General features: G+C 45.7%; 1 protein-coding gene across 1 annotated transcript in view; it reads right to left on the reverse strand.

The window, feature by feature from the left end:
- atp10a (ATPase phospholipid transporting 10A) overlaps positions 1-12,867 on the reverse strand; it is a 187,436-nt gene that overhangs the window by 97,714 nt on the left and 76,855 nt on the right. The window contains exon 3 of the mRNA XM_078222415.1: positions 1,807-1,892. Within this exon, the coding sequence (XP_078078541.1) occupies positions 1,807-1,892 (86 nt within the window). The remainder of the gene's footprint in view (positions 1-1,806; positions 1,893-12,867) is intronic.

The following is a 12,867-nucleotide window of genomic DNA, read 5'->3' on the forward strand; positions in this document are numbered from 1 at the left end:
ATCTTTTCCCAAAGGTAGGGGAGTCCAAACTAGAAGGCATAAGTTTAAGGTGAGAGGGGAGAGATACAAAAGGGTCCAGAGGGGCAATGTTTTCACACAGAGGGTGGTGAGTGTCTGGAACAAGCTGCCAGAGGTAGTAGTAGAGGTGGATACAATTTTGTCTTTTAAAAGCATTTAGACAGTTATATGGGTAAGGTGGGTATAGGGGGATATAGGCCAAAATGGACAATTGGGATTAGCTTTGTGGTTTAAAAAAAAGGATGGCATGGACGAGTTGGGCCGAAGGGCCTGCTTCCATGCTGTAAACCTCTATGACTCTATGGTTGATGTCGTGGGTTTGGAAGGTGTTGCCAAAGGAACCTTGATGAGTTGCTGCAGTGCATGTTGTAGATGGTGCACGCTGTTGCCAACTAGGGTCAGTGGTGAATGGGGTGCCAATCAAATGGGCTGCTTTGTTCTGGATGTTGAGCTTTTTGAGTGAGTTTGGAGCTGCACTCAGCCAGGCCGGAGAGTCTTCCATCACACTCGTGACTTGAATCTTGTAGATTCCGGACAGCCTTTGTGTATAATGTCCAAGGCTAGCTCACCAAGTGCTACTCACCATTGATCAGGAACAGCACTTCTCAAACTCTTTCCATTTTAATGCCCCCATGAGCATATTGAGAAAGGTTGGAGGTATGAGAGATACTGGCGTTCAGCTCTACAGCAGCTGGCGCTGAAATCGGGGTGGGTGGAATCAGGGTTGCAATTCTTTAAATGCATGTTTCTTTCCAGAAAGACTTACTTTCTCACAGGTTTTTAATGCAGCAGACCTCAAAGTTCTGTCCGTGCCTTGCCCAGCATTCGAAACATAGTAAGAATCTAAAGGGGTCTCGCAGCGGTTCGCATCCAATCCGAGCTCTGCGGCAGCTATTGCTGTCTCAGAGTTTGCAAATCCCACAGTCCCGAAGGAAAAACAAGTTCAAAACTCAGTAATAATCAGTAACACTGGAGTTCCATTTTGAGGTGTACAAAACCAGTACGGACAAGGTTTACTGGTACCCTTCATTTGCAAGTTTCACGGTATTTGGAATGTATGTATAGTGCATGCATGCACATGTATACGTGTGCACGTGTGTGTATGTGCATGTGTGTGTACGTGTATGCGTACGTGTGTACACGTGTATGTGTGTACACGCGTACGTATGCACGTACGTACGTGCGCATGTGCGCAACCTACAGTTTGAAAAGCCCTGCTCTTAAATCTTCCGTCCCTCACTGCTGGGGCTCACAGCCACAAGGCGGAGTTATATGGGAGCTATTGACACGCCACTGAACTGCAGTCCACCGAGATCAGTGACTGCAGGAGAGGAGGAGGGAAGATGAAAGAAAAATGTGCAACAAAGTACAGGAGAAAGAAGCTTCGATTAAACTAGCAAATGTGCAAACGGATTCTCAGTAATGATTAAATGACACCTTGTTGTTAACCGTTGATCTACACCTCAAGATTGTGTTTGTGTACAACAGATTTGGTAAAAGATTAACCGGAAAAGAATGACCTTTTCATCTCAACACCGAGTGATGGTAAATTATTGTACTGGACCTTCAGAGATTTGGGAGTATTGCAAGGCAGAGATGCATCACGTGATCCATCTGCATGGGATGCAAGGCTGTTAACTGGAACTAGTTAGAACTATTTCTGTCTGTAACAGCCACTCAGTGACAGGTCACAGGCAGTCCTGATAAATGTGCGGCGCTGTTCATGTAGGGAAGCATCTTTCCGAGATGAGCAAAGTGTCCTGTTGTACAGAACTGTGAAGTACTCACATATATCCTCGAAATCTGTTCAGATCATTGTGTGGCTTTTCGCATTCTATCACACTGTTAAACTTCATGGGGTCAAATTCTGTCTCCTAAACACAAACAAAGAAGAAAGTGAGTAAATCACGTAGACTTCAATCTTCACATAATATTGAAACATATAAATCGGCCAAAAGACAAAAAAGGAATTCTGGTCACTAAGTGTCACATCTTGTGCAGGGTGTTAGGTTTTGGGTTGAGACCAGCATGGTGGCACAGTGGTTAGCACTGCTGCCTCACAGCGCCAGGGACCCAGGTTCAATTCCGGCCTTGGGTGACTGTGGAGTTTGTACCTTCTGCGTGGGTTTCCTCCAGGTGCTCCAGTTTCCTCCCACAGTCCTAAGACGTGCAGGTTAGGGGCAGAAAGAGAGTCTAATTCCAGCAAAAAATTATATGCAAACTTGGAGCATTCGATGTTCTGGCCCGTCAAGATTTGGCTGTCAGCAGTGTTTAGTTTAGAAGGGAGTGGACATCAGACTGAAAGCAGTGTGTGTCTCTCTCTCTCCCCCTGGTTTTGGGAAATTCTGCGGTTTAGCTGAAAGCCTTCCTGCAGCAGAAAATCTGCTGTTGGTGGCTTGACCAGAGAATCTCCCTGGTCTGGGAAGCTGTCGTGAGTTCAAACTGTTCTGGGTGTGTCAAGACGACCACTAGAACTTACATGACTGAGGGTTTTCAATTCTCCAACCAAAGGACTCAATTCTTTTACCCAGGGCTGAAATGGTTGTCACGAGAGGCCACAGGTTTAGGGTGCTGGGGAGTAGGTATGGAGGAGATGTTAGGGGTAAGTTTTTCACTCAGAGGGCGGTGGGTGCATGGAATCGGCTGCTGGTAGTGGTGGTGGAAGTGGATTCGATTGAGTCTTTTAAGAGACTTTTGGATAGGTTCATGGAGGTTAGTAAGATAGAGGGTTATAGATGAGCCTAGAAGGTAAGGAAATTGTTCGGCGCAACTTGAGGGCCGAAGGGCCTGTTTGTGCTGTAGCTTTTCTATGTTCTATGTTCTAATTCCAATATCACGTGAGCATGAGCCTATACTGTGTTAAGCCTGTTTGAAGGGTCTTGTTAATGGGATTAGTTTGATTGGGACAGCTCCTATATTCGTGAAGGATTATACATTATCATGGTTGTTTTGGTGTTGTTTGTAATTGATAGAATTTATTGCCAATATTCTTACTACACATGTTAACTATACTCTTAAATAAACTTTTTGTTTGATACAAGCTCCCTAATGGATCATTTGAATCATACTTGAAGTGAAACCTATCATGCTTATCCTAGCCAAATTCAAGATGCAAAACGTTATGATCCAGGTGGACTCCGTAAAACACTTTGGAGTTTCTGACCTGAACCATAACAGGATCTTTTAGCAGTGTGGGAAATGGAGGTAGTCACAGATCTGATAGCACCGGAGTTGGGAGCCCCATGTTGAGCCCTGGGAGTAGCGGCCTGTAAGATTTGCAAACGGGATGAGTTTTGAGATTGGTTCCTCGACACGAGCGTGCTTATTCTTATGTTGTACCTTTACCTCCCTCCCCTCTCCAGTATGTCTAGTCCTCTCAGGGCCTGGTGGGCGGGGAAATTGGGTGAGGGCCGAAGATGTGATGTTAACCATGCTCAGTGCATGGTGATGGATTCAACTTCATGCAATTCGGGTTCATGCCCTTCCTGGGGGCGAACCCGATCGTGCCATCGGAGGGGAAGGGAGGCTGGGAAGATTGCAATCGGAAATCTCACTGGCGCAATTCCCATTTTTGGCCTCTCGTGGTATTTAGCGATTATCATGGGATTTGACCCCACCCCTTAACATGCTTTTTTTCTCTTTAGAAATGTTGGCAAATATGTTGAATATTATCAGTTTTGATTTCTGCAAAAGACTGCGCTCGAGTTATTCTGCAGCTAGGGCTTTCAGTTTCCATTACCGAGTACAAAGAACAGTACAGCGCAGGAACAGGCCCTTCGGCCCTCCAAGCCTGGACCGATCATGTTGTCCTACCTTGACCAATCACTTTTTTAACTCTATTCCCCGCCTGTTCCTGTGTCTATCCAGATAAGTCTTAAATGTCGCTAACGTAACTGACTCAACCACCTCACTTGGCAGTGCATTCCAGGCCCCCACCCGCCCTCTGTGTAAAAACACTTCCCCCGCACATCTCCACTGAACCTTTCACCCCTTACCTTGAACTTGTGCCCCCTTGCAAAACTCATCCCGTTTGCAAATCTTACAGGCCGCTACTCCCAGGGCTCAACATGGAGCTCCCAACTCCGGTGCTATCAGATCTGTGACTACCTCCATTTCCCACACTGCTAAAAGATCCTGCCCTGGGAAAGAGTTTCCAACTGTTCACCTCATCCACACCCCTCATAATTTTATAAACTTCTATCAGGTTGCCCCTCAGCCTCTGTCTTTCCAGGGAGAACAATCCCAGTTCATTCAATCTCTCCTCATAGCTAATACCCTCCATACCAGACAACATCCAGGTAAACCTTTCCTATACTCTATGTGCACCTGTCCCAAGATTACATTCAGTTTCTATCTATTGTGAAGGAACAGGAATTATCAGGTGCAGATTCCAAGATACTGCTTTCAAAGCCCTTGACACTGGAGTTTTTGAACCATGAGCTTTTTCCAAGAATCTAGACTATTTGTAGTAACAAACACATGTGTGTCTTTCTGCAGTTCACAGAGGCTCACTTTTGTAAAAGCGCATAATTTATCAGCTAAAATAAAATCAGTCAAAACGAGAAATGGCTGCAAATACTCAGCTAGTCAGGCAGCAGTGATGGAGAGAAACAGGAGTTAACGGGCGGAATTTTCCAGCCTTTCCCGTCGACAGGATCTTCCGGTGCCACCAAAAACAATCCCTGCCATGGGTTCCCCGATGGTAAGAGTTTTAACAACACCAGGTTAAAGTCCAACAGGTTTATTTGGTAGCAAATGCCATTAGCTTTCGGAGCGCTGCTCCTTCGTCAGGTGGATATCCACTCCATCTGACGAAGGAGCAGCGCTCCGAAAGCTAATGGCATTTGCTACCAAATAAACCTGTTGGACTTTAACCTGGTGTTGTTAAAACTCTTACTGTGTTTACCCCAGTCCAACGCCGGCATCTCCACATCATGACTTCCCCGATGGTGCCACTGTGAGGAACGCAAATCGCCATTAGCTTCAGCGGGACCGGAAAATCCCACAGGTGGCGAGTTGCCTACGCCACAGGAAAACCCGCCACTGTGGCAGGACTGGAGAATTCCACCCAGCGTTGCTGACGTTTCACCAGAGGTTGCTATAAAACGAGATGCTGGGTACATCCGATAATCCACGGCCGAGGATCCCACTCTGGTCAACTGAATTAAGGGAAGGTGGTGGGGTAGTGGTATTGGACTATGAATCCAGAGACCCAGGGTAATGTTCTGCGAACCCAGGTTTGAATCCTACCATGGCAGATAGATAAATATTTGAACAGTAAAGGAATTAAGGGTTATGGTGAGCGGGTGGGTAAGCGGAGCTGAGTCCACAAAATGATTAGCCATGATCTTACTGAATGGCGGAGCAACTCGTGGTGCCAGATGGCCTACTCCTGCTCATAGTTCTTATGTTCTTATGTAGATGGTGCAATTTGAATTCAACAAAAAAAGGAATCAAAAGTCTAATGATGACCATGAAACCATTGTCAATAGTCGTACCATCTGGTCCCTTTAAGGAAGGAAATCTGCCGTCCTTATCTGGTCTGGCCTACATGCGACTCCAGATCCACAGCAATGTAGTTGACTCTTAAATGCCCTTCAGTGGCAATTAGGAATGGGCAATAAATGCTGGCCTAGCCAGAGGTGCCCACATCCCCAAAAAACTGAATTCTCAAGTTCAGTAACTGCCTCCAGATAAAACATGCATTTGCAGATCGGTTCTGAATGATAAAGTAGCTCATGCAAGATAATGGCATGTACTAGCTCACTGCTCCAACAGCATTTTCCATTGTTCTGACTACAGTGACTTGCCAGACAGACCACTGCGCTGAGCAACAGTAGGCCTGAATAATAATAGAATGAGAAATCACTTAATAGAAACGGAATTGAACCAGCCATATAAATACTGAGGCTACGAGAGCAGGTCAGAGGCTGGGAATCCTGCAGTGAGTGACTCACCTCCCGACTCCCCAGAGCCTGTCCACCATCTACAAGGTACGAGTCAGGCGGGTGATGGAATACTCTCCACTTGCCTGGCTGAGCACAGCTCCAACAGCACTCAAGAAGCTCGACACCATCCAGGACATAGCAACCCGCCTGATTGGCACTACATCCACCACCTTAAAAAGATTCACTCGCTCCACAGCCAATGCAGTGACAGCAGTCTGTAGCTTTTAAAAAAAAATTCTTTTCAAGGGATGTGATTGTTGCTGGGGGGAGGGCAACATTTGTCACCTGTCCTGAATTGCCCTCGAGAAAGTGGCGATGAGCCACTTTCTTGAACTGCTGCAGTCCATCTAATGGAAGTGCATCCATATACTATTGGGAAGACCCAAGATTTTGACCCAGCAACAGTGAAGGGATGGCAAGTCAGCAGCAGTGTGTGGCTTGGAGGGAAAATTACAAGTGGCGATGTTCCCATGCACCTGCTGCCCTTGCCCTTCGAGGTGGTAGGAAAGTTTACTTATTTGTTACAAGTAGGCTTACATCGCTGCAGCAATTCACTCAAGATCCTTAGACAACACTTTCCAAACCCATGACCACTTCCATCTAGAAGGACAAAGGCAGCAGATAAATGGGAACACCACCACCTTCAGGTTCCCCTCCAAGCCACTCACCATCCTGACTTGGAAGTATGTCGCCGTTCCGTCGCAGTCGCTGGGTCAAAATCCTGGAATTCCCTCCCTAACGGCATTGTGGGTCAACTCACGGAACATGGCCTGCAGTGATTCAAGATGGCAGCTCATCACCACCTTCTCAAGGGCAACTAGGGATGGGCAATAAATGCTGGCCAGCCAGCAACGCCCCATGTCTCACAAATGAATAAAAAAAACCATCAACACTGCAATGAAGTTACCGTGAAAATCCCCTAGTTGCCACACTCCGGCACCTGTTCGGGTACACCGAGGGAGAATTTAGCACGGCCAATGCATCTAACCCGCACATCTTTGGACCGTGGGTGGAAACCGGGGCATCCGGAGGAAACCCATGCAGACACGGGGAGAATGTGCAGATTCTGCACCGACAGTGACCCAAGCCGAGAATCGAACCCGGGTCCCTGGTGCTGTGAGGCAGCAGGGCTAACCACTGTGCTGCCCAGACGCTTGGGCTTTGGAAGGTGCTGTCCAAGAATCCTTGGGGGTTCACGGTCGCTGGGTCAAAATCCAAGAAGTCCCTCCCTCACAATACTGTGGGTGTTGTTGGGCACCACAGGGATGACAGTGGTTCAAGAAGCCAGCTCACCATCACCTTCTCAAGGACAATCAGCGATAGGAACCAAATGCTGAACTGGTGAGATATGCTCACACCCAATGGAAAAAGAGAAAAAAGAACATTGTTATTTTACAGTCTGATTGATTTGCAAAACAAAAAAAGGATGATTTCATTCTGAGAATTATGAAATGGGACTGTAAGGTCAAACTGAAGTAACCAGGAAAGTTATTCACTCAGGCGCCCACAGAATTCTTCAATCATTCTACTCATTTAGGAAGTGCAGTTGTGTGTACTCTCACATACTTACTTCCGCTCAATCCTTTGAGTAATCTCATTTCCTCAACAAGGTCACCACAGGCACTACTAAAATAAAGCTTAAATTAGGAAATCAAACAATGTCAAAAGAGGATCATTGCAAATGTAGAGATAAGTGGAGCCCTGTATCATTTCTGCTGGTACACTCATGTTGAAGAAACGTAGAATCCCTACAGTGCTGAAGGAGGCCATTCGGCTCAACCAGTCTGCACTGGCTCTCTTATCTAGGCCCACACCAGGCCGATTCCCGCATCCCCACCCATTTACCATGGCTAATCTACCTAACCCACACATATTTGGACACTAAAGGAGTAAGTTAGCATGGCCAATCCACCTAACCTACAGATCTTCGAACCACTGTGCCAAAGAAAAATCTTTCCATAACGTGTGAAAAGCCTAGACCTTTGATTAGGGAGCTTGATTTCTAAAACTGGCACTTGATGAGAAAACCCCCTCTTATATAAGAGACCTGGGAAGTTTTAAGCTTATTTATTAGTGTCACAAGTAGGCTTACATTAACACTGCAATGAAGCTACTGTGAAAACCCCCTAGTCGCCACACTCCGGCATCTGTTCGGATACACTGAGGGAGAATTTAGCATGGCCAATGCACCTAACCAGCACCTAACCTTTTGGACTGTGGAAGGAAACTGGAGCACCCGGAGAAAACCCATGCAGACATGGGGAGAACGTGCAGAATCCACAACAGGCAGTGACCCAAGCCGGGAATTGAACCCGGGTCCTTGGCGCTCTTGAGGCAGCCCTCCACAGATGTTATCAGACCTGCTGAGATTTTCCAGCATTTTCTGTTTTTGTTTCAAATTCCAGCATCCGCAGTATTTTACTTTTCTCAGCAGTTATACAACTCTGATTACGATACTGAAGTGCTGCAGAATGAGAGCACAGGACAGGAATTCATACAATTGTCCTCGTGGGTGCATGAGCTTCCACGAGTGATTTATTCGGTAAAACAATTGCTCACTGAGAAGGTTGCATGGGAAATGTCTGAACAGTGACCCAAGACAGGAATCGAACCTGGGTCCCTGGCGCTGCGAGGCTGCAGTGCTAACCACTGTGCCACCGTGCTTTTATCCCTGCGTATTTCTAGGACAGTATGATGTTGTTGTTTAGCTGTTGCCCTCAAGGAAGAAGTTAATAAGTGAATAAGCAAAGTCCTGTGACTGCATTTGAACATCTGAGTCGCTGGGTGTATTCAATCCAGCACACCACCCCAACCTGGTCAGCTAACTTCTCAAGATCCTGATGTAAATGCCCATCGAGCCCAGAGTTAAATAGCTAAACAAGTATTTGCCTGATTCTGCACATTCTCCCCGTGTCTGCGTGGGTTTTCTCCGAGTGCTCCGGTTTCCTTCCACAGTCCAAAAGACGCGCTGGTTAGGTGCATTGGCCATGCTAAATTCTCCCTCAGTGTATCCAAACAGGCGTCGGAGTGTGGCGAATAGGGTGTTTTCACAGTAACTGCATTGCAGTGTTAATGCAAGCCTACTTGTGACACTGATAAATGTTAAAATGGGAACATCTACTCATCCAAAGCCACTGTTACCATCTGACTGACTTTCTCGACTTCAAGCTCTGGTGGCATTGAGCAGTAAGGTGTTCAGCTTAAAGATCAGGCTCCTACAACTCCAGCCCATCTCCAGATTAGCTCCCTGACACATAGCAATATTCTTTGCCTCACTGTAACATGGCAGGCTTGAAGCTTGGCCTGGTTCTTAGGAATGATGGCCCTCGCACTGTTCGACTGGAGGAGAGGCTGCTTGGGTGTCACTTGGGCTGGTGTTTAAAAGGAGGAACCTAATTTCCTGCTGCTCAGCAAATTAGCTGGTTGGATTTCCTCAGGGATGTTGTTTAACTTAATGGTGTTTATGTGTTACGACTATCTGCCCCTCTATCGCACCTACATTCGCGGCCAGGCATCCCTCGAGTGGGAGCACGCGGTATCTACCGGCATTGGCACAGTGGTTAGCACTGCTGCCTCACAGCGCAGGGATCCGGGTTCAATTCCAGCCTCAGGTCATTGTCTGTGTGGAGTCGCACACTCTCCCCGTGTCTGCGTGGGTTTCTTCTGGGTGCCTTGGTTTCTTTCCACAGTCCAAAGATATGCGGGTTAGGTTGATTGACCTTACTAAATTGATTCTAGTGTCGGGGGATTAGCAGGGTAAATATGTAGGGTTACGGGAAAAGGGCCTGGGTGGAATTATGGTCAGTGCAGACATGATGGGCCGAATGGCCTCCTTCTGCACTGTAGGGATTCTATGACTGGTGAAGCCTTCCATGCCCGATGGGCACTGTGGGGACTTGGGTGCCTTATTAACCCCTTTAATCACGTTTAGGTTTAGCGTTTTAAGCTTCATTTGTGATTTGATTTTTGGTTCAGGTAGTATCCCTTTAAGGGACTGCTCCTTTAATTTGTCCCTCAGTTTTTGATTTATTTTAATCAAATTAATTTGCCTCAAAATAGGGTAATGGTAATAGTGCATTCCACCATGAGCAAAGTCTACCAAAAGTCAAATGAATTTACAGTACGAATATAAATATAATGTTTTGAGCTGAAGTAAAGTTGCTCTTGATGCATCTATCAACAATTGTGTGTCACACATTAAATGGGCGCAGAGATTTTCAAGGCATGTTTACTTACAGCTTGGAAAAACTTACACTCAAGATATTTTCTATTTTTAGTTCTATACTAAAAATAAACTGATCTGTTTTTAAAAAAAAAGCTTCCAAGGGTTACCTCATTCCTGTCTGCAGGAACAATCAAAATCATTCAGGAATAATTCAGGAAGGATAGCAGTCAGCAACTACCTTTCAGGAAACTAAATAAGCTGCAATATTTCCCAAAACAAGACCTCTGAAGCAACATACTGACACCCTCTCTGAGCTCCACACAATAGATAAGTTATTGATCTGTATCCAGCTCTGCATCTGCATTCAAATCATTAACCTGCCTTTTCTCCTAAGAGTTGACTAAGTATTTCAATATTTTCCACTCATGGAACAGTTCAAAATGAATGGTTCTGTACTTGTTTGGCTCTCATTCTTTGGACAAGTTCCCACGTTGTGTCAGAAATAATGCAGTTATAATATGGGCCTTCAAGTAAGTCAGGGAAACAGCAGAGTTTACTACAAGGTTACTGTGTCCAAAGCACAGCATGAGGACTGCAGCAATTCAAGAAGGCAGCTCACCACCACCTTCTCAAGGGCAACTAGAGATGGGCAATAAATGCTGGCTTAGCCAGCAACGCCTAAGTCCCATGAATGAATAAAAATAATTGAATGCGGATTGTCAGCATTAACTGGCGATTCACTTGAGTCCCCATAAAAATAGGCAGATTAAAATTGGGTTAGGAGGAATATGCTTATGACATATAACCCTGCAAATAAATACGAAAGTGTGTGAAGATTGCTTCCAGTTCTATCCTTAATCAACTGGATTTCCAGAATAGAACATTAAGTGATTTGATTTATTATTGTCACATGTATTAACATACAGTGAAAAGTATTGTTTCTTGCGCACTATACAAAGCATACTGTTCATAGAGAAGGAATGAGAGAGTGCAGAATGTAGTATTACAGTCATAGCTAGGGTGTAGAGAAAGATCAACTTAATGCAAGGTAAGTCCATTCAAAAGTCTGATGGCAGCAGGGAAGAAGCTGTTCTTGAGTCGGTTGGTACGTGACCTCAGACTTGTGTATTTTTTTCTCGACGGAAGAAGGTGGAAGAGAGAATGTTCGGGGTGCGTGGGGTCCTTAATTATGCTGGCTGCTTTGCCGAGGCAGCGGGAAGTGTAGACAGTGTCAATGGATGGGAGGCTAGTTTGCGTGATGGATTGGGCTACACTCACGACCTTTTGTAGTTCCTTGCGGTCTTGGGCAGAGCGGGAGCCATACCAAGCTGTGATACAACCAGAAAGAATGCTTTCTATGGTGCATCTGTAAACATTGGTGAGAATCGTAGCTGACATGCCAAATTTCCTTAAGTCTTCTGAGAAAGAAGAGGTGTTGGTAGGCTTTCTTAAACCTGTGCATCAAACTTGAACGAAAAATCTTCTTTTGAGCTGTCATTATATATATATCGCCCCAGTTCAACAACATCTCCAAATACCACTGTTCCTCTTCCACTACATAAGATTGCTCTCTCTATGCTGGTCGGTTTAATCCTTTGTGTACCTCTGTTTCTGAAGTTCATGATTCCTCTCATTGTGCCTATAACAGGCCATCTCCTTTATTTCTCAAAGCACATCTCCCCGCCCGCCCTCCCCTCATCTATATTGTATGTACATATACAAGACTCGGAAGCAGACTGGAAACTCCAAACCTCCAATAGCCTCAGGATTCATCACGTCTCACTTGAATAGGTCACCTTTGCACAAAGGAGGCTAAGGTACAAACTGCGAGGGAACACGGGGAGGAAAGCATGTACTATAGAACCATAGGCCCTTACAGTGCAGGAAGAGGCCATCCAGCCCATTGAGTCTGCACCGACTCTCCAAAAGAGCATGCCACCCAGGCCACCCCTCCGCCCTATCTGTAACCCTGCACATTTAGCATGGCTAACTCCCTAACCTACACATCTTTGGACACTAATGGCCAATCCACTTAACCTGCAAATCTTGGGACACTAAGGGGCAATGTAGCATGGCCAATCCACCAAACCTACACATCTTTCGACATTAAGGGGCAAGGTAGCAAGGCCAATCCACCTAACCTACACATACTTGGACTGTAGGAGGAAACCAGAGCACCCTGAGGAAACCCACGTAAACACGGGGAGAATGTGCAAATTCCACACAGACAGTCATCCAAGGGTGGAATTGAACCCGGGTCCCTGGTGCAGTGAGGCAGCAGTGCTAACCACTGTGCCACCGTTATGCTCACCCCCTTCCCCCACCGACATCAGGAAAGTGTACAGCATGTGGGCATGTGTTATAAATTGGTTACTTTGGAGAAAATATATACGAGGCCAAAGCTAATCAAAGTAAAGCTTTATCAGTTGACATTTCAAGCATCGCATACACACTCAGAAGCAAAACTAAATCAATACAGGCTAGTGCAGGAGTCTGGCCTTCAAAGTGACTTTCTTCTCACGGTTCTGAGCTTAGCCTGAGTCACCCACTGATCGCATGATGAATAACACCATGTGATGGATAATATCATTTGGTTAGTTTGGGCCAATTAAAATACCAAACAGAAATGCATTCATGGACACAAAAGGTAACGGATAAGATTTTAGTTTGGAAGATGATGCACAAAAATTAACCTATACAACTGGAAAGCAGCAGCAGAAAAAAAACCTGACCAGT

Source organism: Mustelus asterias, chromosome 10, assembly GCF_964213995.1.
Source record: "Mustelus asterias chromosome 10, sMusAst1.hap1.1, whole genome shotgun sequence".
Taxonomy (NCBI): Eukaryota; Metazoa; Chordata; class Chondrichthyes; order Carcharhiniformes; family Triakidae; genus Mustelus; species Mustelus asterias.